Below are 25,674 nucleotides of genomic sequence, written 5' to 3' on the forward strand. Positions count from 1 at the left end.
CCTTCTCTTTTACTTGAATCATTATGTCTTCTCCTTCCTCTACCATTGTCTGAACTGAAGGCTTTGGACTAAGCAAACAAGATATGAACGTCCACAATGGCAATGTGCCAACTGGCAGAGTCCCTGGGCTTTTCTTTTCTATTCTTTTTAAATCTTCACCATGATGGTTCCATTGTGATATATTTAACAACTCCTCCTTAAAAAGCCATGGGCTACATTTTTGTATTGTATCAACGTATGCCCTGATTGTTCTTGATTTTACTGAGATGCCTCCTTCCTCTAACAATTTACTTAACACTCTTTCAGTTTGTTTTTTACTAATTTCTGATCCCGTATTTCTACTATAATACAACCCAACAAGATGACGCCAAACAAAACCGAGACAGAATGAAATAAAAAGGGAACAACAAAAAGTCATTATAGCCTTTCTATCCTCCTGACATGTACATCCGTCCTTTCTCCCTATCTGTTCCTCAGACGTAAATAGTTTTTCCTCAGATGTGAGCGGTTTTTCTTCCGTCTCACTCATCTCCAGGGACAGGCAACTTAAAACAAAAGTGAAGCAAAATAAAAGAGGAATCTTAAAATGGCTACCCATCCTCTCGCCCTGCCCTCAGGGGCGAGCAGTTTCACTTACCCTCAGTCGCTCCCCGTGCGAGCCACCAAATGCCGCAGTCTGGCTGGGCACAATCAGGAGCCACTTGTCAAAAGAAACTAACTTTATTTTTAGAACCACACACGCCAAACAAAACCGCCTCTCAGGAAAAACCCTCAGAGCCTCAACTGCCACCACCGGCTTTCCACAAGCCTCTCTCTCCCACACAAGCTTCTCTCCACCTCCCACAATCCTCCTGCTCTTGAGGCTGATTGGCTGGGTCACGTGGGCAGAGCCAAAAAAGTCCCCCAATGAGCAGCTCCGTGGTCTGAAAGGGCAGGGAAACAGCCCAATGAGCATCACCGCAGAGGAGCCAATCAGCTAGATGTTGCTGGGGCCGCTGTGAGCCAATCATCAGCCGGCAGCTGGAAGTTTGCTGGGGCCCCTTCGGCTGTGGCTCTCAACAGTGTCTTATTATTGCTGAGGCTGACTTTGAACTCAAGATCCTCCTGCCTCAGCCTCCTGAGCTGCTGGGATTATAAGCATGTGCAACCACCCTGGCTCTCATTTAATATTTTAATGTGATATATTAACTGCTTTCTAATTTTAGATCATTTTAAAATTTCTGGGATGCCACTCCTTGGTCTTGGTACACATGCCTTTGTGCCCTCTCATACATATACAAAAACATTATTTGGTTCTGTTTGCTAGTATTTTTATTAAGTTTGTTGTTTGTGTTCAAAGTAAGATTGGCCTATACTTTCCTTTTCTCATACTGTCTTCCACTGGTTTTTGGCATCCATGTTATTGTAGCCTTACACAATGAATTGGAGAATGTCCCCTATTTCTATATTCTGTGGAGCAGTTTTTGTAAGGGTAAGATTACCTATTCCTTGAATGTCTGGTAGACCTGACCAGTGATTCTGCTTTGACGTTTTGTTCTCCCCAGATATATTTTAAACTATTCATAAATTTTCTATAATAATAATAATAAATGTTTTACTTTATTTTTTCTATTTTTCTTTGAACTTTTTTTTTGAGGAATTGTACTTCATAGAAGATTTTTAAGTTGTGGATGAAGTTATTGATGGTATTTACAAAAATCTATATTTAGCTTTTAAAAAATCCTTAATATTGCTTTTGTTTTCTCTTTTTAACTTGTTAAGTCTTCTTAGAATTTTGGTTTGTTTTTATCATAATAAATCAGCTTTGGATTTTGTCAATTTTCCCAACCATTTTTTTGTTTATTTCATTAACTGCTTTTATCTTTTATTTACTTTTAAGCTTTTATGATTTTTGTGTTTAATGCTTAATTCCCAATTCAGAAATGAGTGTTATTGTGCCTTATAGTGATAAGGGATTTAGCAAATTTAGGCAAACCAGCAGGTGGTGGGGTATGATTTCTGGACCCATAATTTTATGTGTATCCTTCAGGCTTCCTAGGCCCATGACTTTCTAATGGATAATAGTCTCAAGGAGAAGTTGCTGGCATTTATTTTCAACCTTCTTTCTTTAAAAAGGATGGAAAAGAGGCCCTCTTTCATTCCCACTTGAGTTGCCTTCATGCATCAAACCCGACTCTGGTTTCTATTCTTTTTCTTTGAATCCTACTAGTTTCAGTGATTTATAGGAAATGCTGCCAGAGCTTGGTTTTGGGCCCAGGATCCCACATGGTCGGGGATTCAGCCTTCTGCACTATTCTGTGTTTCTGTTCAGTTTTCATTCTTGGAAATGTTTATTTTCTTTTAAGCATACTTTAAAAAAAATACATATGTATATATTTTTGTCCGTGGTCCTTTATTTTACTTATTTATATGTGGTGCTGAGAATCGAATCTAGGGCCTCACATATGCTAGGCAAGCGCTCTACCACCCAGCCACAACCCAGTCCCTGTTTATTTTTGAACTTGTGCCCTTTTTTAAAAAAATACTTTTTTAATTGTAGTTGACACAATACCTTTATTTCATTTATTCATTTCTATGTGGTGCTGAAGATCAAACCTAGCGCCCTGCACGTACTAGGTGAGCGTCCCCGCTGAGCCACAACCCCAGTCCTTGAACTTATACCCTTTTTGTTTTCTCCTTTATGTTTTATCCATTGGTTGTTAGGAGCTCAGAAGGTAAATGAATACAGGACTTTACCATCTGAAAGTCCTAGAATTATCTCTCTAAAACAGTTTCTTTATCTCTTCTTTCTTTTAAAACTTTTGATGGGGCTGGGGTTTTAGCTTGGTGGTAGATAACTTGCCTAACGTGTTTGAGGTACTGGGTTCGATCGTTGCTACCACATAAGAATAAATAAATAAATAAAATAAAGGTATTGTGTTCACCCACAGCTAAAAAATATATATTTAAAAGAAGTTAAAAACCACCTTTGATTACTCCCCATTGCCTGTAAAGTGTCCACATTTTCCAGTAACGTTTGAAAAATTATAATTTCCCCAAGTTTACTTTTTCTTAACTTATATTAATGCTATTGTATGGTACTATGTATGTTTAAGGCTATATGCCCTTTAAATATACAGCCCACATTTTCACAACAGTTTTTCTGTTTCTCTTTTTTTTTTTTTGTGGAAGTGAGTATTGGGGATTAAGGCCAGGAGTGCTTAACCACTAAGCAACATCATCAGTCCTTTTTATTTGGAGACGGGATCACACTGAGTTGCTAAGGGTCTTGCTAAGTTGCTGAGGCTGACTTCGAACTTGTGATCTTCCTACTTTAGCCTCCCAAGTCATTGTGATTGCAGGCTTCTGCTACTGTGCATAGCTTATTTCCTCTATCTGGAAGGCATTTTACTTTATCATGGAAAATACTCATCCTTCTGGCTGTGGCTCAGAGGTATGGTTCTCTGTGTTGCTTTCTAAATCCCTTTCCCTTGCTAGATGATAATCCATTAGATGACAGAAAACACCTTATCTTTCTATCTGCTATTTCTCATAAGCCTGTAGCACATAGTGAGTGGTCCATAAGCATATATTTTAACATAGACCAGTGGTTAGCAATATTTTCTGTTCTTTTTATTTTGTTTTCTTTATTTTACCTAACTTTTTCTTAAAGGGTCAGATAATAAGTGTTTTCTCTGTTGCAACTATGCCAACTGTGGTGGTGCAGAGGCAGCTGTAGATGATACATAAATGAGTGGATGTGACTATGTTACAATTAAATTGTATTTACAGAAGAAGTAGATGGCTAAAATTGATCTCTGTGCTGTATTTTGTTGACCTCTGGCATAGAATAAACAAAGAATGTGACACAAATATTCACTAATTATTTTGTTTGTTCTTTTATTAAATTAGGAAAAGGTATAGAGTTATTAACATTTCTGGTTTGAAAGTTTTATAATTGATCTTGTGGTATCCCCTCACCCCCCCAAGTATTGGATCTGGTTTACTTTCAATAATGGTATATCCTTTTAGTCTGAAAAAAGCTAATAGGAAATTTTGATCAGATGGGCAGGTATTGCTTGTCTAGAGGTAATAATGTTTTAGAAAAATCAGATTTTTATTTATCAGTCATACCTAGATTTTACCCTTTTTTAAATCAATTATAGTTAATCTTAAAAAAAAAAGTACATCTTAAAAAATTAGTTTTATCAGTTATAGGCAGTCTTATAATACTCAATAAGTTTGCTTCAGTAAGACTGTCTTTCAGATTCATGTTGTTGCACTTTAATTATTGGCAAAAGTTTTTAAAAATGTTAACTACTAAGCTTTAAGAAAGTCCAATTCTTTTTTTTTTGGTGTCAGGATTCTAGATACATGATTAGGAAACTGGATTGTTTTCACTTTATTTTGTCGGCAGGTACATTATTTGTAAGAGTTAATTTGAATTTGTAGGTTTTAAAAAATACTTTCATTCTCTAAATAATACACTAAAACAACAAGATTATATAAAATTGAAGTCAGTTAAAAAAAAGTAGTAGGAAAGTATAAATAAGCAGATACAGAAGATAAAGGTGATAGAATAAAAAAAGGAAGCCCTGTAAAAAATTTTAGTGATAGATTGTGAGAAATATACATATGAAGTGTATCTGGAATTTAGAGGAGATGAGGAATAGTTCTAGATAGCCCATTCGGAGAAGACTTTCTGGAGGAAATATAATTCAGTCTAGTCTTTATGGGATATGAGTCCATACTCATCCCTCATCAGACTGGAGCATGGATTTTGGAAACCTGTGTAGGATATAGGATGAATGATGAGAATACTTAATGAATTTCAAAATGCTGTACAAATGTAATGCAATATTCGTAAGAATTGAAGTGGTTAAAAGTAAATGACCTGGTAAAATTGTCATTCATTTTGTCAAATATTAGACAATATTAAACAAAAGTCTAATTTCTGAATCCATTAAATTAATTTTGAGGACTGTGTTTTGGCAGTGACTGTTGAAGTGAAGGGTCCCTATGAATATCTCACGCTTGAAGATTATCCATTGATGATTGTAAGTGAATTTATATTTTTAAGTTCAGTATTAGATGAGTTTAGCTTGAAAAATTGTCCACGTTTTGTGGCAGTATTTTTTTTTTTAATTTTTCCTGTGCAGCTTAGAAAATGTTTTTTGATGTTCTGTACTTAACTTTATTAGACTGTTACTTTGGGAGAGTTATTATACCCTGAGGGCCTCATTTTTTTAACCTGTAAAATGAAGAGGTTAATGACTTTCAGATTTGAGACTTGAAAAGTGTTTCATAGATTGTGTTACATTTCATAGTCTCTCTAGGATCTAAAGTAGGGCAACAACCCTACAACCCTATAGTTGTACAATGATACAACCCTATAGTTTCTGAGTCCACTCAAAGTAACTAAGTAATGAAGGTTTCTCCTATTCATTTTGTATGTGTTTATAGGCACATGGCTATCTGATTGCTCTCTTCTTCTTTCCCTTTAATAGTTTTCCCATTTTGTGTTTTGTGATCTCTTCAGTGTTCTTCTCATTTATATAAGTTTGGATTGTGAACTAAAAGAGAGCAGTCACCCTTAAGGATGAGTCCTTGTATACTCTGACTCTGCTCAAGAGGAGATAATTCTTCAACTTTTTTAGCATTACACTCCAAAAAAAAATCATTTTTTTTCCAAATAGAATGTAGGATATGTATATTTTTGTAGTTCGTTAAGACTTATAAAATGCGTAGCTCTTAGCCCTAATTATCTTTTTCATCTCTTACCCAATTGGATGACAGTTCTTCATGGTGATGTGTATTGTCTATGTCCTGTTTGGTGTTCTGTGGCTGGCATGGTCTGCCTGCTACTGGAGAGATCTCCTGAGAATTCAGTTTTGGATTGGCGCTGTCATCTTTTTGGGAATGCTTGAGAAAGCTGTCTTCTATGCAGAATTTCAGAATATTCGATACAAAGGAGAGTCTGGTATGTAATAAAAAAATTTACCAGTTTGAGTGATTGGTGAAATGTATAAAAATTTTCCTAAGGTCAGGAATAATTAAATAGGTCTACTTTTACAATTAGGTAATTATTAGAATAATTTAAGCAGAATCACTATGATTGTGACTTTTCTTTTTGATCTTGTAACTTAAGGGATTAGTGATATAAGGATACTTTTATTGAAATATATTCACAAAATAGTTGCCATTTTGGGAATGATTATTAACACCATTAAATCTTAATTGCAATTGATATATAAGGCACCATTGTTGTTCTTTGTGGTGCTGGTGATCAAACCTGGGGCCTCATACACACTAGCAAGTGCCCTACCACTGAGCTATATCCCAACCCTAAGGCACCATTATTATATACATCAAAAAAGAAAGTAGGGCTGGGGTTGTAGCTCAGTGGGAGAGCACTTGTCTAGCATGTGTAGGCACTGGATCTGATTCTCAGCACCACATAAAAATCAATAAACAAAATAAAGGTATTGTTCATCTACAACTAAAAAAAAATTAAAAAGAAAGAAACAGTACCAATTTAAGGATGCCAGTAAGCTGCCATTGATAGTAGGATACATTTGATTTCAAATATCTTAAAAAATATGGAGGAAAATTGCATCCAAGAATTGATAAAATGTAGGGGTACCAAGAAAATAGGAAGTTGCTTTTATTTTATTAAGGTGAACTGGTTATATCAAGAGATTGCTTTGTACTGAAGTTTATTGAGATAGCTTCTGTAGCTTTCAGTTCTTCCATCAGGACATTTGATTGTTAATAATTATTGTTGCAAGATATTCTAATTAGATCTTTGAAAGGGCTTAAAGTAGTGGGTGCAAAGTTGAAAATCAGACACATGCATGTGTGTGCGTGTATGTTTTGTACTTTTCTATGTATAGCTATATTTTACTATTTTAAAAAATGGAGAGGAAATATCCTTGATACTACAAACATGTACAAATTGTCCATGTAGGGTGAGCTATTCTGTTAAGATTTTAGTGAAGTTGGGTGGGAGATGAGTTGAGCACATGTGAGTAAGATTTAAGAGATAACAGCTTGAATGCTTTTAAAAATTGTGGAAGAGGTTTTCTTTTTTATTAGGACTTTATATCAGTGCTTATTCTGAAGAGTGTTAGTGATTTATATTCTGATATTGGAATTATGTCTTTTGTATAGTGCCAGTTCTTGCTTTCTTTTTTATTGTAGTCCAAGGTGCCTTGATCCTTGCAGAGTTGCTCTCAGCAGTGAAACGCTCCCTGGCTCGAACCCTTGTCATCATAGTCAGTCTGGGATATGGCATAGTCAAGTAAGTAGTAATTTCCTGTATGAAAGAGCAAATTAAAATGATGACTAAAATAAAATACTGTTGCAGGTTCCCCATATAGTAGTTCTGAAAGAAATAATTCTGAAATAAGAAAAGATATCTGAAATTTTGGAACATTGTAAGTGTTGGGAAAATATTACTATTTCATTTCACTGCTTCAAGTGCACCTGCAGAAAAAACCTGCAGTGTAACAAGTAATTCTGAAATACCAAACTTGGAAAAAACTTAACAGTGACTTTACTCTTCCAAAAATTTTTTGCAAGTCAGACTTTTTGTTGTTGTTGTTGTTGAGAAGAACATTCTTACTGTAACTGTCTAAAAATTACTTTTATTTAAAAAATTTTTTTATTGAGCACCTTCTATATTACTAGGCATTGTTCTAGGTCCTGAAAACAGAAGATTTGTTGAGAAAGGGGGCACATACAAAATTGAAATAAATGAGTTAAATAATTTTTGTCAGTGAAAAGTGCTATGGAGCAGAGAAAGGGGACAGGGCGTGCTAGGCAGGAGCTCAAGCTTAGGGTTGTAAATAGAATTCAAGGAATGCTTCACCTTGTGACATTTAAGCAGAGACATCAAGGAGGTAAGGGAGCTAGATGTGGACCCAAGGGAAGAGATGCTGAGATGTGATTAGATTCTGTATATTTTGAAGGTAGAGCCAATGGAATTTCCTAGTGAATCAGATTTGTGATGTAAAAGAGAAGAGGAACCAAGGATGATGCCAACTGTTTTGGTCCAGTCAAGTGGCAGGAGGGAATTGACATTGGGGAGCAAACTGAAGACTGTTCTGAGGAGGGTTATTAATTGTATCAAATTCCCTCAGGTCAAGTAGGAGGATTGAGAATTAACCTTTGTCTTTAATTCCATGGAGGTGCTAATGATCTTGACAAGAACAGTGTTGGTGAAGTTGTAGGGACAAAAGCCCAATTGGTGGGAGTTCTAGAAAGAACTGGAGTTAGCTATATGTAGTAATTATTTGAAAGAGTTCAGCCTTAAGCAGGATTAGAGGAATGGGGATTTAATAACTTCTGCTGTATGCCAGGAAATATTCAAGGTTTCTGAGATATACCAGTAGGAAAATTTCCCTCCCCTTAATGTTTTCCTAGTGTGTAACAAAAAATATACAAGGCTTTGACAGATGTGATTTAAGCAAGTGCATCTTAAACATTAGTGATTACCTGGTAATCTTGTTAAAATGCTATATTCTGATTCAGTAGGATTTTTATTAAGTATTTAAGGCTTTCTATCTTTATACAGAATTTGTTCAAAAGACTTTTTGTATTTTGTTGGGAGTTTTTTTGTTTTGCTGCGCTAGGCATCTCATCCAGGGCCTGAGGCATGCTGAGGCAAGTGCTGTATCCTCCAGCTTTTGTTGGATTTTGAGCTTGCAAATACATTATTTGTTTAATTAAAGGTAGATAATAGGGTATTTGATGATACTAAGAAATTGTTGAAAAACATTTTTAGATTTGCTAATAGTACTGTAGTTATGTTTTTTTAAAAGTGTTAACACATACTGAAATGCACAAAAAGATATGGTATCCAGGATTTGCTTCAAGATAATAGGAAGAGTGGGAAATGAGATGCTAGGTAAGTGCTCTACTTCTGAGCTGCAACCACAGTTCTATAGGGATTTATTTTACTGCTTTTGAATATTTTTCAAAATTCTCTATAATAAAATTTTTTCTCAAATATAGTAACTAGAGACAGGATCTTAAGTTCTACTTTTCCCTATCTTGCTTTAAGGTCAGTTTGTTCTTATGAATTTTTCTCTCAGGTGAATCAGATGTGTGTTGCTTATCACTAGATTGTTAGCCTGTGCTAATTAACGTAAGTTCCTCTGACTTTGCTTGTGTTAAGGTGTGTCTGTGTGTACTCAACTCTTCCTTTGCTTCCTTTGTAGGCCTCGCCTTGGAGTCACTCTTCACAAGGTTGTAGTAGCAGGAGCCCTCTATCTTTTGTTTTCTGGCATGGAAGGGGTCCTCAGAGTTACAGGGGTCAGTATTGCTTACTCTGAATTTTTGTGGTCAGTTCACTTACGTCATTTTGGTCTTGAGGGGGAATTGGAAGTGTCTGTGGGTTCTTTGCTTTTCTTACTTATGGGCTCTGATTTTTAAAATGTATGTATTTCTGATTTTCAAAATGTATATAGGTTTAATATCTTCTATCTGAAATATTTGAGACCAGAAGTTTTTGGACTTTAGAGTTCTTCGTATTTTAGAATATTTGCCTAAACTTTACTGGTTGAGCAACTCTCAAAATATTGCAAAAATCAGAATTCCAAAATATTCTAAAATCTGAAACTTTTTGAGGGTTAAAGGTTTGGGAATTTTGGATGAGTGATGCTCAACCTGTATTTTTTTTTTAAATCTATCTATTAGAGCTTTATAAATTTAATGTATGACCCAGAATGAATGCTTTCCCCCTGTCCCCACATTGACAATTCTTTAGTTCCTTTTCCTGGACATTCGTCTCCCATTCTTGAATAAGTAGCAACCATTGGAATCATGTACTTACTGGTTTAAATAGCAGTACTCTTTGCTTACCCAGCAATTTTAAAGATTTCCTTAAAATGGAACTAATTAAGTTTCACACCATCTTTATGAATTATTAAGTATTCCTTTTGCCAAGAAAGAAAACCAAAGCTCTGAGATCTGAGTGATAAAGAAATTTGTTACAAATTAAAAAAGAAAAGAAAAGAAAAATAAATTTATGTTAGAGGATTGAGGATGTAGTTCAGTGTTAGAACACTTGTTTGACATGTACGTAGTGCCCTGTATTCAATCCCCAGTGGCAAAAATAAAGAAAGTTATATTAGAGATGGAGTAATGTGGGGAAAAAAAATTGGCCTCCCTGTGATTTTCCAATTATCTTCTTTTTTTTTTAATATTTATTTTTTAGTTGTAGTTGGACACAAAACCTTCATTTTTATTTATTTATTTTCATGTGGTACTGAGGATCGAATCCAGGGCCTCTCACATGCTAGGCGAGCACTCTACTGCTGAGCCGCAACCCCAGCCCTAATTATCTTCTTACTTGTTTAAAAATCAGATTCTATAAAAACTTATTAAATTTAAGGTGGTAAATTCTATAAACTTGGCTTTGTCCTCAATAAAACTGGGCTCATTAGGTTTTACAATAAGTTTCTCCTTAAACATAACACTTTGTGATTGCAAATTTGTTTTTCAAACCTCACTGTCCTCTACACAATTTCCTTAGACTTTTAGCAACTTTAACCCTCTGTCAATTTCGTTTTCTTTCTTCTGCTGCTGCTATAGTATTTTTCTTATTCCTTGGCTCTGATAGTAAGCCTGGCCCTCTCAGCAATTGATGCCTGTATTATTTTATGGATATCCTTTCAATAACGTCCTGGTGATTGGGTTGTTAGGATTATATAAAAAGGATTTTGGATATCAATTGGTGGAAACTAGTAGCATCCTTTTGGGGACAGATAATTTGTTTGTAACACTTCATTAAAACAATTTTGGAAATCAATAATTTTTTTTGTATATTTCACATTAATTTGAAATATGAGAAGGCTTTTTAAGACGTTAGTAGAAATCACAATTATAGGAAATCAGATGTGATGGAGGTTATAAGTACTAGAAGTTTTTTGGTGTTGACACCTCTTACATGGATATTAATGTGTTGGGAACTCTGTGGTAGTTACTTCTATGGTAGTTAGCAACAATTTCATTTTATTGAAATTGTAATTGACAGTTTGTGTGAAACACTGATATGGTTGTATGTTCTGTGTGAAGGTTTGAAAGAAGGAAAGAATGGTTAGATGCCATGTGTTAGTCCTTTTTATTTTCTTTTAGCTGAAAAGCAAAGTCATTCTAGATTATATTAATGCAGAATCATATGCTGGTTTCTTCTCTGTGCCTCTTTAGCCATCTGTTTTTCACTACCTCTTGTTCTTTGTCTGCAGGCCCAGACTGATCTTGCTTCCTTGGCCTTTATCCCCTTGGCTTTCCTAGACACTGCCCTGTGCTGGTGGATATCCTTCTCATTGGCTTGTTTGATGGAGGTCCATTTTCTCCCTTTGGAGATGGGTTTCTATTAATCTTTCTGCAAAGAGTTTACCAGTTTTATTAATTTCTCCTTAACCTGGGATATAATGTATTTTAAGTCTTAACAACCTGAAGGTTCAGGTAAGCAGTTTGTTTGTTTAATTTTTTACAATCATAAAAGTGGGCAACTGTGGACTGCACACAAAATAATAGCTTCTGGCTTTTCTTTTTTAAACTAACATTTCACCTTGATTTTGGATTTGTTATTTGCTCACCTCACTTTGGTGTTAGAATCACTGGCTACTCTGGTGCTGTTCCTTCTTTTAACCTCTAGCAATTATTAAATGCTTTGAAACAAAAAGAGTTTGATCCATAAAATGTGGTTTCAGGAACTAATCAGGTGGTTTCATTCTTCTGAAACTTAAGCAGGTTTAGCAAGTTTCCACTTGTACAGGATGACTGTTTTTTTTCCTCATTCAAAAGTTGACTTGGGATTGTCTGAAGACTTTCACCCTTCAGAATAAATATTGATATCATTTACATGCAAAGTCAGCAGCAGTAAACAAGTTTCTGTTTTAATTTTTTTTTCCTGCTCCTTAAAATTAAATATTTGTTCATTAGGGTATTGGCCTTCAATAGAGTGAAGGACTCAGGTTTTTGGACTTTTCTGGATTATTTTGAATTTATTTGGCTTTTATAGATTTGGACCTATGTGTGATTGCCAATATCATTGTCTTGATTGTGACTATTATGCAAAGCAGAATGTGAACAAAATTGTAATTTTGTGAATTTGAGTGGATTTTGATATAGCAAAATGTTTGCAATTGAAGTGTTCTGGGTGCAGATGACCAAAACTTTTCTAGATCAGTATCTTTCCCTTTGTGTTTTGTGAACCCCTGTGAGTATTGAGAGGAGTAGAGAGGTAGGTGGGATTGGACCATGCAATAAGATAACACAGTGGCTCATTAACAGCCTTGGCTCTGATAAAGGGTAGAGCAAACTCCAGCTCCCTTATTTTTAGATTTGCTTCTCATTCTGAAAATTGACATGGGAGTGGATATCCGTCATCCATAGTTGTCATGTCTCCTGTCTTTCTCTAGCAGTTCCACTTGGGAATGGAGAGTGATTGTTTTGGGAGCCTGATTGCCTGGGATTCTCAGACAGTTGTGGGGTCCTCTTAATTTATGGTAGCGCTGGCAAATGATTGCAGGTTCCAGTAGATGGCAGAAAGGGACCAAGTGTAGAACTATGGAAGGTTGTAGGCAGGAGCATAAATTATGATCCTAGAGTGGATTAGTCAGGCCAGTTGAGAATGGTTTCCAGTCTTGAAGAGTGAAGATGGTGTTAACTCCTTGTCCCTTGCCTCTTTCTCTTACCACTCTTTGTTTATTTCTTTTTTCATCTTTTAAAATTTGTTTTCCTAAAAAACTTGTTCCCATCTCTTTTTCTTTCTTTTTTAAATATATTTTCTCTTTTTCTTTTATATTTTGCATTCTTATTTTATCTTGATTCTTATTTTATCTTTTCTTCTGTGAAAATGATGACTTATTATCTTGGTAAGGTTTAGTATGCTTGTGAGATTAAGTGAAAATAAGACTGTTTAGGCTTCTGAGACTCATATAACTATTGCTATAACCCCAGATTGTCCAAGAAACCTAAGGGTTATTTTGCAAGATTACTGTTTTGTTTTTTTTCCTGAATGTTTTAATTCCTTGACCTGCAAACACATATTTATTAGCCTGACTCAAACAATGAAGTTATTAAAACTTCGGAGGAACATCGTAAAGCTCTCTCTGTATCGACATTTCACCAACACGCTTATCTTGGCAGTGGCAGGTAAGTCTGGGACTTTCTTCCTGTTGTTTAAATGTGTGACCTTGTGATCCTTTCACAGCAGAGATTCTTAATCTGAGAGGTCATAAGTAGGCATAGAAGTTTTGTGCATTTAATTTGAGGAAAAAGTTCTTAGCCCTTGTCAAATTCTCAAAAGCATCTATTGGTTTAAAAAAACAAAAAAGATTACTAGCTGAAAATCAACTTAATATAATTTTACTTCTTACCATGTCCCTTTCCTACTTCCATTCTCTCTCTCTCAGGCATTTTTTCCTTGAAACAAGTTAACTTCAAACAGCATTTGGATTGTTTTTAAAAGATATTACCATCTGTTTATTTGATTTTAGTAAATGGTATAGAATTTTAGATTAGGGTACATTGCTCTTTTGGTACTTTACATATTTTGCTAAGTGTACATAAAATGCAGACATTAGGTAGACTGTAACCAAACTAGGCTAATTTGCTGACTTACTTTTTAGCCCTTTTACCAGGAATAGTGTGAGGTTTGTCCTTGATTGGAACTAATTCTTCTGTTTGTATTGCAGTCATTTTATCAACTGTTTTTTGCTCATGTAACCAGCCTATGAAAAGTTAGCTCATTTTACTAAAAATGAAAGAAAGAAAATAAAATATTGATATGGAAAAAGCCATATTTCCAATGCTTCTGTGCTAATTCTGAGAGTTACTGAAGTAGTCAGATAGTAAACAAAATTATCACAAAACTTTCTTTAAATGCAGAAAGTGTTGACAAGAGTATGTATCATGGACCTTGCTTATGGTAGATGTTCAGTAAATTAATATTGAATATATTTATGAAAATAACTGATAGAAAGTGATTGCATTGTATTGGAGATTAGTGGATGTGTGGAATTTTAATTGGGGGTGAAAATCATCATTGACCTGCTCTTATCAGGTTTTTTTATTTTATGTTAGCATCTATTGTGTTTATCATCTGGACAACCATGAAGTTCAGGATAGTGACTTGTCAATCGGTAAGTTATAAGTACGCATTTGTAAACAGGGTACTGTTTTACGCATGATGATGATGTTGATGACAATGACAAAGTTCTTGTAAGCACCATATAAGAAATTAGGGTGAGGTCTTCACTTTTATCTTCCTAAAATTCTGTGCTCTCATGGTGCCATTGTATGATAGTTGTTTTTATTTGGTGTATTTGACTATCCTTGTGGTGGGAGAGAATGTTTTAAGTGATAACCACAGCCTGTCATAATCCAGGCTTACCTTAATTAAAAATTTCAAACCAGAGGTCCAATGTGCTAAATTTTAAGTATGTGTGAATAGTACTGATTTGAGTAGAAGCCCTGTCTTTAAGATCTGAGCACAAAGTCTGTAGCCAATAGGATTTTTTCCCCACATTTTTAAAATTGGTGCGTTATAGTTGGCCAATAGGAGGCAGCTAAGACTCTGTTTTGGCAAAAAATGAAAATGAATATTATAAAGTATAAAACCTTATATTACTTTTTCTTACCCGAAATAAAACCCTTCTCCAAAGATTTTAAGAGCTGGTGAATTTGATGTTTCTGTTCAGATGGTGCCTTTTCTTTAAGCACAGTAAGCACTGCAAAGGAAGAAACTACATTTATTCACTTTGTATTCCTAGCACTTAGCGCATATCAAGCTCTTAGTAAATATAACATAAGTGCATAAATAAGTGATTCTTATTCTATGCCAAGGGCTTTGTGAACAAAGTATAAAGATAATAAATATAGACATTGTACTTTTCTCCACCTTCACTGTAGGACTGGCGGGAACTGTGGGTGGACGATGCCATCTGGCGGTTGCTGTTCTCCATGATCCTCTTCGTCATCATGGTTCTCTGGCGGCCATCAGCAAATAATCAGAGGTTCTTGGACTCTTTTACTTATTCTGCTAATGGTTAAATAGCTATTTCATGAAATAGGAGTGGTGCTTTAGAGGAGTTTGTCAGGGCTGTGTCATATAGTGGAAGAAATGTAGGGACTGGTATCAATTGAATTTGGGTTCCTTTCTTGGCTTTCCTTAATTTGCTTTGTGATTTTGGCATGCTGTCTCTTTTCATTTCTCTAGGTCTCAGTTTCCTTTTCATATAATGATGACGAATTATATCAAATGATATGAGGTCCCTTTCAAATCTGACATCTTCTGATAATTATATAGGTAAATGACAGTCTCTTCTGTCAGCTGTCCAGAAGAAAAGACAAATTTCTGTAGGCCCTACCCAACTCACTTTATAACAGTAGGGTAAAATGAAGACTTAAGCGATTGACTTAGGAATTAAAAATCCACATGTGAATTCACTTTGTTCAACTATATACAAATCTCTGTTATTAAAGAGTTGCCTGTTATTATTTTGTGAATATCCATGCCTTTGTTTCCCTTTTGTTTTTGTTTTTTTTAAAAACCCTTCTGTCCTCTTTTTTAGTTAGACAGTTAAGAGCTTATATTAAACAGTCACACCAAAGAAGGAAAGGTAAATAACTGAACAGCTCTTTTTTATGAAATGGGGTCTTGTGGTATTGCTCATTCTGTCCTCAAACTCAAAATCCTCCTGCTTCACACTCCTGAGTAGCTGGAAATATGGGGGACACCTCTGTGTCCAGTTTGAACAACTAATTTTTTAAAAAAATATTTTTTAGTTGTAGATGGACACAATACCTTTATTTTATTTGTTTATTTTTATGTTGTGCTGGGGATTGAACCCAGTGCTTCATGCCTGCTAGGCTCTACCATTGAGCCACAACCCGGTCCCTTTGAACAGCTAAAATTTTATAATTAAATATAGCAATGAAAGAAAGTCAAGGGGCTGGGGTTATGGCTCAGCAGTAGAGCACTTGCCTCGTACATGCAAGGCCCTGGGTTTGATCCTCAGCACCACATATAAACAAATAAAATAAAGTTATAAAAAAAATTAAAAGGTAATGAATATCTTCAGTACAACAAAGAAAATATTGGCTCTTAAAACATATTAGGAATTACTACAAATAAATACATAAATGACTGCTATGATTTGAAATGTCTGTCNAAAAAAAAAAAAAAAAAAAAAAAAGAAAGTCAAGTAACAGAAAAGCCATGCAAGAAAATAGAGGAGATCTGAAATCTCACTATTCAAAAAGAACATATAGATGTTTTGGGGACTCTCCTTTTAAATCTGTGTATTTTTAGATAATACTGGTGACTTGCTAGCAATGTCTGTATTTAAAATGCTTTGCTTCCTTGGTCTTTAAAAAACGTTTTGTATTATCTCCCCTTTCCCTTTTCTTTTAAACATTGCCTCCATTCCCCATGACTTCAGTGTTATTAGTAGCTTAATATGGTATATCCTTTCCCATTTTATTCCCTATTCAAGTTAAAAATCTTATTTTACTCACCTTTCTCCTTTATTTTCCTTCTCTTTCTCCGTTTCCCCCTTTCCTCCTTTCTTTTTCCTCCCTTCTTCCCTTTCTGCCTGTTTTTCCTTCCTGGATTTTTCTTTTTGTCTTTTTTCCTTCTCTCCTTTTCTCCTGCTTTCCTTCCTTTTCTGGTTGTCAGTCTTACTATATTGCTAGGCAGACCTAGAACTCGTGGGCTCAAGCAGTCCTCCTGCTTCCATCCCTGGAATAGCTGGGACTACAGGCCCCACTACCATACCTGGATCATCCCATTTTCTAATAACTATTTAAAGACTTCCACTCTGCTAGAGCAAGTCCCCTAACTCTCCCCTCTTGATTTCTCCCTTCTTTTATCCATTCTCTTTTTACAAATCATTCTAATCTTTGCACTTTATTATTTCAGTATAGTTTTTCCCTTTTGAAGTGATTTAGAGGTGGCTGTAACTACTCAGCAAGAGCCCAAACTTGACAGTGTCAGATAGGCCTACATCCAAGTTGGCCCATCATAAGGATCTGCTCCAACATTCTTCTTTATTTTCATTTTAGTTATTACAAAAACAATAACTAAGGTGTTACACATTTTTCTTCTTTCTTGTTACTTTGCATTTTTTTTATACATCCATCAAGCCAACTCCCCAGGAGTTGAGCCATCATTTCTAAATTTTGTTGGTAATTTTTAATTCCAATAATGATACTAGCACAGCTGCAATTCCATATCATGGCTGACCCTATGCCAGTATGGGATTCAAAGGTTCACTAACTCCCACCCTCCTATTCCTTATTTTATTTTAATTTTTTTAATGTTTTTTTCCTAGTTGTCAATGGACCTTTATTTTATTTATTTGTATGTGGTGCTGAGAATCGAACCCGGTACCTCACACATGCTAGGCAAGTGTTCTACCACTGAGCTACAGCCCTAGCCCTCATCCTTTATTTTATTAAACAGCATGTTTCAGTGAGTCAGGATCTGACTTCTGACTCCAACTACCCATAGTTAGCTGAACTACAAAGTCCGTTGGGACAGTCCCCATAAGACAGCTTTCCCTTCTGACCTCAATTGCAAGCCTGGAGGTTCCCAAAACCGGTTTTAGCTTTGATCATTTGCTAGGACTCACAAAACTTAGTGAAAGCTGGTAATGCTCATAGCTACCTATGATTTATTACACAGGAAAGGTACAAATACAAGAGAAGAAACACATGGGGCAGAGTTCTGGAAGAGCCTAAACAGAAACTTGTCATAATTCTGTTCTCATAGAGTGATGGATGACATTACTTATTCCCAGCTGTAGTATGTAACAGTACATATAGAGTATTGCCATCTAGGGTACTCACCTGAACCTTTGGTGTCCAGAGTTTTTAGTGAGATTTATTCAGGTAGTGTCCTCCTGAAAGCTGGGCTAATATCTTTAGTCTCCAGTTCTCCAGAGGTTGGAACAGATGTGATGGAGCCAAAGCCTCTATCATAAATCACACTATTGAACTGTCTTTATCCAGATCTCCCAGGCAAACAAAAACATTCCCATCAGGCCCGATATTTCAGTGCTACAGAGATTACTTCATAGTAGTCAAGGGGAATGGTCAGACCACTGTTGGTTATATAAGGTTAATTTTTCATGACACACTGGCACATAATTCAATATTTAATTAGTGTGCTTCAAATCACTGAGTTAAAGGGTATGTATATTTTTAACTTTGAAAGTATTTTCTGGATTGCATTCTCATAAAGAACCTGAAACAAATTGTGTGTATAATAGTAATATGAGAGAAGCTTTTCTCTCTGCCCTTCTACATCTCCCTATTACATTAATTTTTGAAGGTATAGTGGATAAGAGTTAATATTTAGTGTGATTTTTATTTGCACTTATATTTGAGCTTTTTAAAATATTTATATATTAACAGTCATTTAGTTTTGTGAATTAGCCTGTTGTTGCTGTCTTATTTTTTATTGGCTTACTGATCATTGTTTTAGTCCATTTTAATAAAATGCCACAGACTGGGTAATTTATAATGAAGAGAAATTCCTTGACTCACTAATCTGGAGGCTGAGAAGTCCCAAGATCAAGGTTGCCAGCATCTGGTGAGGGCCTTCTTACTGTGTCATCATGTGGTGAAGACATAAAGGAAGAGGGAGAGCCCACTTGCAAAAGCATTTCTTATAACAGGATCAGTCCATTAACCAGGGTATAACCCTCACAATCTAAACATCTCCCATTAAACCCCATCTCAAATACTGTTGCTCTGAGAATGAAATGAAATTCTCACGAGTTTTAGAGGGGACAGACATTTCAAATCATAGCAGTCATTTATGTATTTATTTGTAGTAATTCCTAATATGTTTTAAGAGCCAATATTTTCTTTGTTGTACTGAAGATATTCATTACCTTTTAATTTTTCTGTGCTGTTTTTGTCATATAAAAATGCAGAAATAGGAAGTCACATTTGTCATTTTTTCCTTTATGGATTTTACATTTTGTATCTTGTTTAAGAAATTCTTTCCTAACCTAAGGTGAGGTCAGAAGGTTATTTTAAATTCACCATCAAAGTTTTCATTCACCAAGAATTGTTTGTGTTCTCTCTTTTTTTTTTTAATATAATATTTATTTTTTAGTTTTCGGCGGACACAACATCTTTATTTGTATGTGGTGCTGAGGATCGAACCCAGGCCGTGCGCATGCCAGGCGAGCACGCTACCGCTTGAGCCACATCCCCAGCCCATGTTTGTGTTCTCTTTTTCCATTATTTTGCTTCTTCATCAGTATTCTGGTTTAATTACATAACTTCCTGACAACTCTTGGTATCTGGAGTACCTAAACCTCTATCCCTAATCTTTTTTAAAAATGTTAATTTTAAAAATTAATATGCTTGTTTAATTCAAGGAAAACTTTACAAAGATTTTGATTAGAATTTAGTTGAATTATTGAATTAATGAGGGGAAATTATATCTTTTTAATAATTTCATCTTTGGATATGTTATTTCCATTCTTTTAGTGCTTCATTTATGTTTTTAAATTTTTTATATGAATGAAAGCTTCAAAAATATTACATATGGTTTTTCCAAATATGTAGGAATGCTGTTGACTCCCCCCTCCCCCCATCCCCACTCCACTTGCTCCCTGTACTGGGGATTGAACACAGGGGTGCTCTATCATTAAGCTACATCCTCAGCCTTTTTAAATTTTGAGACAGGATCTCGTTAAACTACCAAGCTTGGCCTTGACTTGGAATCCCCTTGCCTCATCCTCCTGAGTAGCTGGGATTTCAGGCAGGTGCCACAGCACCCAGCTAAATGCTGTTGATACATTATCTTGTTACTTCTGACAATTTCTAGATTTTACCTCAGATGGGTTTTTATCTAAAGTAATCATAATGTTTATTCCTTAACAAATCATCTTCCTACTTTTTTCTGATTGTTATTATATTGGTTAGGTCTTCCTATGTAACATTGAATAGAGGTGGTGAGAGTGAGTCTCCTTATTCTGATTTTAGATGCAGTCAGGTATTATCATTAACTATGATATTTACCATGACATTTGTTAACCTTTAACAAATGACAGACATTCTGCATTTCTAGCTTATTAAAGAGTTTTCATGATGAAAGGAAGATTTAAAACCAAAGCAGAATGAAAATATTAGGGTAACAATAAAATTGAAAGTACATAATGAGGTCAAAGCTAAAGCTGAGGCAGCTACTTTACTGAGTCACTTAAAGATGTGTGAGGGAGCAGCATCGGAGGTGTACTAAACCAGACCTTCATCTTATGAGCTTCCCACTTGGAAACAAGTTTTATATTACCTGCAACACACAAGACTAGGCTTTCCTTAATTCTCAGTTTGAAGGCTGAGATTGTAAATTAAATGAAAATTTACTTTGTATGATATGTAGCCTTACAGAGTGCTTTGCTAAAAGTTGGGGCAGGTATTAGGCTGGTGTTCTGGCTCAGTGGTAGAGCACTTGCCTAGCATGTGTGAGGCACTGGTTTGATTCTCAGCACCACATATAAATGAATGAATAAAACAAAGGTCTATCAACAACTAAAAATACATATAAAAATAACTTAAAGAGTTAAAAAAGAAGTTTCAGGTATTGTTTTAAGCACAAAAACCTCTGTGAGTGTTTTAAGTAATACTCTATTATCCCCACGTACAAATGAGGAAACCTAGGAGTACAAAGAGATTAAGTAACTTGTCTGAAGGTTCCAGGTAGCCTGCACTCATAAGTGTGGTATTCTTCTGCTTCTCTTTTGCTAATATAGATATTTAAGAGCTTTCTGAAGGGAAAAATTAGTATTCCCTAAACTGATTTTTGTGAATTTTACTGCAATTGCAATTATTTAAGTCCTGTAAAATTCAGATAATAGCTGGGAATGCTGGCACAATCCCACCTACTAGGGAGACTGAGGTAGGAAGAGCACAAGTTCAAGACTAACCTCGGCAACTTAGTGAGGTCCTGTCTCTGAATAAAAAGCTAAAAAGGACTGGGGATGTAGCTCAGTGGTAAAGTGCCCCTGGGTTTAATTGCCAGTACTGGGGGGTGGGGGTAATCCAGATAGTAGAACAGTTTTTGTAGTTTTCTAATTTTTCTTTCTATTCTGACATTGTTCCATCAGGTTTGCCTTTTCACCATTGTCTGAAGAAGAGGAGGATGATGAACAAAAGGAACCTATGCTGAAAGAAAGCTTTGGTAGTGATAAAATTCACCTTTTATTTGTGTTTTAAATATTTTTTCATATAGTCTGTTATTATTTTATAACAGTTTTGTTCCTGAATTTGGTATGTGGTAAAGTTAGGTAAAGAACAAATAAGAGTATAAGTTTTAAGGTTTTTTTTTTTTGTGTGTGTGTGTGTGGCGTATGGTGGTGCTGGGGATTGAGCCCAGGACCTTATGCATATTAGGCAAGTGCTCTACCACCTAGCTATTCCCCAGTCAGTATATAAGTTTTAAGATGAAGCCATGATAAATTGCTTAAATAATTCCACATTAAATGTCCAGTTTACTTTCTAGAAACAAGCTAGAAATTTAGCTTTGAACTCCCCAGTATAAATGTAAAGATGGAGAGATATCTGTTATATAATTCACAGAGGTAGCTTAAAATAAAGCTCTGAATTCAATTTTATGTTCATTGCTGGTCTATTGACAAAGTTGACACATCTTTGGTTTTTTTTTTTTTTTCTTTTCTTTTCTTGTACAGAGGGGATGAAAATGAGAGGTACCAAACAAGAACCTAATGGAAATAGTAAGGTAAATAAAGCAGTAAGTATCACTTTTTTTTCCCCCCTTTCCTCTTTGATTTTTGCATGGCCTTTTAGCCTTGGGTAAAACCCAGCAGTTATGGTTACATCTTAATGATTTTTGTACCTATCCTATAATTAGGCTTACTTTACAATCTTATTTATCACATTTACATTTCTAAAAACAGGCAGCAAGAGAGACTAGGGTCTAGGTATCTTTAACTAGATGATATGCTACTATATTTTGAAAAAATATAGACCAATCTGATTGTTCTGTTTAATGGTTTTCATCAGTGAAGTCACAGTTCCGTTAATAACCTGATATCTTTTTTTGTGGTAAAGACCTAATGTTTTGTTCTAAAAATTGAGTATTCATTTTTTATAGGAGGGCTTTAGAATTTAGTCCAACCTTAAGGGGCAAAGCCTGCATGAAACAAACTATTAGGCCGAGCTAGAGTTGTAGCTCAGTGGTAGAGCACTTGCCTAGCACATGTGAGGCAATGGGTTCCATCTTCAGCACTACATTAAAAAATAAATAAATAAGTAAATAAAATAGTGTGTCTATCCATCTGCAACTAAAAATATTATTTTAAAAAACACTATTAGGCCACTGAGAAGAGAACATTTAAGGCTGTAGACATTATTTTATATTTCTGTTACATGATTTTAAAGACAAAATTATTTTATTCTACCCAGAGCAAGTAGGCAAGAAAAAGAAGAAAAAGGCATCTAAGTTGGAAAGGAAGTTAATTTGTTTCTGTTTACAGGTGACATTATCTTACATATAGAAACTGTTAAAGACTCCACCAAAAAAACTATTAAAACTAACAAATTTCAGTAAAGTTGCAGGATTCAAAATCAGCATACCAAAATCAGTTTCATTTCTGTATACTGGCATTGAACTATGTGAGAGATAAATCAAGAAAGAAATACTTTTTACAATAGCTGCAGAAAAATAAATTACTCAAGAATAAGCTTAACCAAGGAAGTAAAAAATCTGTATACTGGACACCATAAACTATTGATGAAAGAAATTTCAGAAGACACAAATAAATGGAAAGATAATTTGTATTCATTGAATTAGAAGACTTAATATTGTTATAATGCTCATACTACCCGAAGCAGTCAGTGCAGTCCATATCAAAATTCCAATGACATTTTTTATAGAAATAGAAAAAAATAATCCTAGAATTTATAAAAGAACCACAAAAGACCCCTAATAACTAGAGTACACTTGAGCAAAAAGAACAAAGCTGGAGACATTATACAGTCTGACTTTAAAATGTACTACACAGATCTGGGAATGTAACTCAGTAGACCTTATGTTTAGCATGTATAGGCCCTGGATTTGAGCCCCAGCTTACCACCCTGCTGCCTGGCTGGGAAGAGGGAAAAAAAAAAAAAAAAAAACCTGCTGTGCTGTAATATCAAAACAGCATGGGGGGCTGGGTTGTGGCTCAGTGGTAGAATGCTTGTCTAGTATGTGCAAGGCACTGGGTTCAATTCTCCACACCACATATAAATAAGTAAATAAAATAAAGGTCCATTAACAACTAATAAAAATAAAATAAAAAACCAGCATGGTACTGGCATAAAAATAGACACATAGACCAGTGGAACATAATAGAAAGCCTAGAAGTAAATTCATGCCTTATGGTCACTTGGTTCTCTACAAAGATACCATGGACCCCAAATAGGGAAAGGATAGTTTTTTTAAATAAATGGTGTTGGGAAAACTGGAAAGACATATGCAGAAGAATGAAATTTGACCCTTGTGTCATACCATATATAAGTCTTCAGAATGGATTAAGGACTCAAACACACACCTGAAACTGTAAAACTACTGGGAGAAAAGTACTCTATAATATTAATCTGGGTAATGATTTTTTTTAATATGACTTGAAAAATGCAGGTCACAAAAGCAAAAATAAAGAAAGGGAATTATCTTAAACTAAAAATAGTTTCTAAGATAAATAGCAGGTGAAAAGACACCTTATAGGCTGAGAGTAAATATTTGTGAACCATACATCTGAGGGGGTTAATATGCAGTTTATAGGGTGGGATTGTGGCTCAGTGGTAGAGCGCTTGCCTAGCATGTGTGAGGCCCTGGGTTCGATTCTCAGCACCACATATGAATAAATAAAATAAACGTCCATTGCCAACTAAGCAAAGTATTTTTTAAAAAATATGCAATTTATATAAGGAACTCAGACAACTCAATAGCAAGAAAACAACCCCATAAAAAAACAAGACCGGATTAGACATTTCTCAAAACAATTCAAATACAAATAAGTATGTGAAAAAAAAAAAAGATGCTCATCATCATAATCAAGAATTGAGAATTAAAACCATAATGAAATATCTCCTCACACCCATTAGAGTGGCTGTTGTCAAAAGGACAAAAGATGTGTTGGGGATGGTGGTTGGGAATTTGGCTCAGTGGTCGAATGCCCGTGAGTTCAATCCCCAGTACCAATTAAAAAAAAAAAAAAAGGACAAAAGATGAGCATGTGGCTTGTGGAGTAAAGGGAACCCTTGCACACTGTTGGTAAGAATGTAAGTTAGTATCACTGTTATGAAAACCAGTAGAGAAGTTTCTCAAAAATAGAACTGTATGATCCTACTAGGTATATTTTCAAAGGAAATCACTATGTTGAAGAGATACCCGCATTCCCATGTTCATTGCAGCATTCATAATAGCAATTATATAGAATCAACCAAAGTGTTACTGGATGAGTGGATTATGAAAATGTGTATATACGCAGTTTAATACTGATCAGTCTTAAAATAAGAAACTTTGTCATTCTCAATAACATTGATGAACCTGGAAGACAATTTGTTAAGTGAAATAAGCCAGGCACAGGAAAACAATACTTCATGATCTCTCTTCTATAAGGAATCCAAAAATGTTGAATTCATAGAAGTAAGGGTAGAGCAATGGTTACCAGGAAAAACAATGGGTAGTGGGGACATTTGGGAGAAATTAGTTGAAGATAATTAAAAATTTTTTTTAATAGTTTGACTTTCCTATTAGAAGTCTCATTTGTTATATGTATGTACTACTTAGAATTACAAAAGACTAAAGATCTTAAAACATATTTTTACTTGATGTATTATGCAGTGTGTTTGAATAACAATTGGTGTTATATTCCCAGCAGGAAGATGATTTGAAGTGGGTAGAAGAGAATGTTCCTTCTTCTGTGACAGATGTGTAAGTGTTTGAATCATTACTATTACTGTAAGGATCCTATTTCAAAGTTAGTACTACTTATTGAAAGAGCTGAGGAGTATAACAATGAGAATTTAAAATGCTGAAGAATGATTTTAGTAGATAAGAAATAATGTACAAAAGAAATAATTGGGATTAATCATTCAGATGACATTTTGGCTTAGAAAGATTTAGCTATAGATCTTCCCAAAATCAATGAGTTAGTACTTTTGAAATTTTTGAGTTCCTTTCCAGAGCTGTAATATTAATGAAATATTGATTCTATCATATTGTAGAACATGTTTATTGTTCTCTATACAATTCTAGTAAACTCTGATTCTTGTTTATTTTATTTGCTTTTTATCTCCCCTTAAAGGGGGTGTTAATAAGATACAAATCTTAGTTAAATCACAAGAAAGCTTAAATTAGGTATATTTTCAAAGGAAATCACTATGTTGAAGAGATACCCGCATTCCCATGTTCATACTGGGCATGGTGTGGCCTGTAATCCAAGCAGCTTGGGAGGCAGGAGGATTGCAAGTTCAAAGTCAGCATTAGTAACTTAGCAAGGCCCTAAGCAACTTAGTGAGACCCTGTCTCAAAATAAAATATAAAAAGGGTTGGGGATGTGCCCCAAGGTTTAATACCTGTTAACAACAACAACAACAAAAAATCATTATTCCACTTTTTTGAACCATTTACGGCTTTATTTTACATTGTTCAAT

At 35.0% G+C, this 25,674-nt stretch overlaps 1 protein-coding gene across 6 annotated transcripts in view; it reads left to right on the forward strand.

Moving 5' to 3' along the window:
- Positions 1 to 25,674, forward strand: part of Tmem87a (transmembrane protein 87A) — a 63,669-nt gene that overhangs the window by 29,015 nt on the left and 8,980 nt on the right. The window contains exons 8-18 of one of the 6 annotated variants that reach the window (XM_015480774.2): positions 4,975 to 5,036; positions 5,776 to 5,959; positions 7,180 to 7,279; positions 9,201 to 9,294; positions 10,576 to 10,647; positions 13,038 to 13,146; positions 14,077 to 14,135; positions 14,905 to 15,008; positions 21,120 to 21,193; positions 21,702 to 21,763; positions 24,897 to 24,952. In XM_015480774.2, the coding sequence (XP_015336260.1) occupies positions 4,975 to 5,036; positions 5,776 to 5,959; positions 7,180 to 7,279; positions 9,201 to 9,294; positions 10,576 to 10,647; positions 13,038 to 13,146; positions 14,077 to 14,135; positions 14,905 to 15,008; positions 21,120 to 21,193; positions 21,702 to 21,763; positions 24,897 to 24,952 (976 nt within the window). Of the gene's footprint in view, positions 1 to 4,958; positions 5,037 to 5,775; positions 5,960 to 7,179; positions 7,280 to 9,200; positions 9,295 to 10,575; positions 10,648 to 11,228; positions 11,298 to 13,037; positions 13,147 to 14,076; positions 14,136 to 14,904; positions 15,009 to 19,120; positions 21,044 to 21,119; positions 21,194 to 21,701; positions 21,764 to 24,896; positions 24,953 to 25,674 lie in introns of those variants that run through there. The other 5 variants (XM_048793756.1, XM_015480775.2, XR_007343969.1 and 2 more) reach the window with 5 other exon arrangements.

The sequence above is a fragment of the Marmota marmota genome, unplaced genomic scaffold (genome assembly GCF_001458135.2).
Source record: "Marmota marmota marmota unplaced genomic scaffold, marMar, whole genome shotgun sequence".
NCBI lineage: Eukaryota > Metazoa > Chordata > Mammalia > Rodentia > Sciuridae > Marmota > Marmota marmota.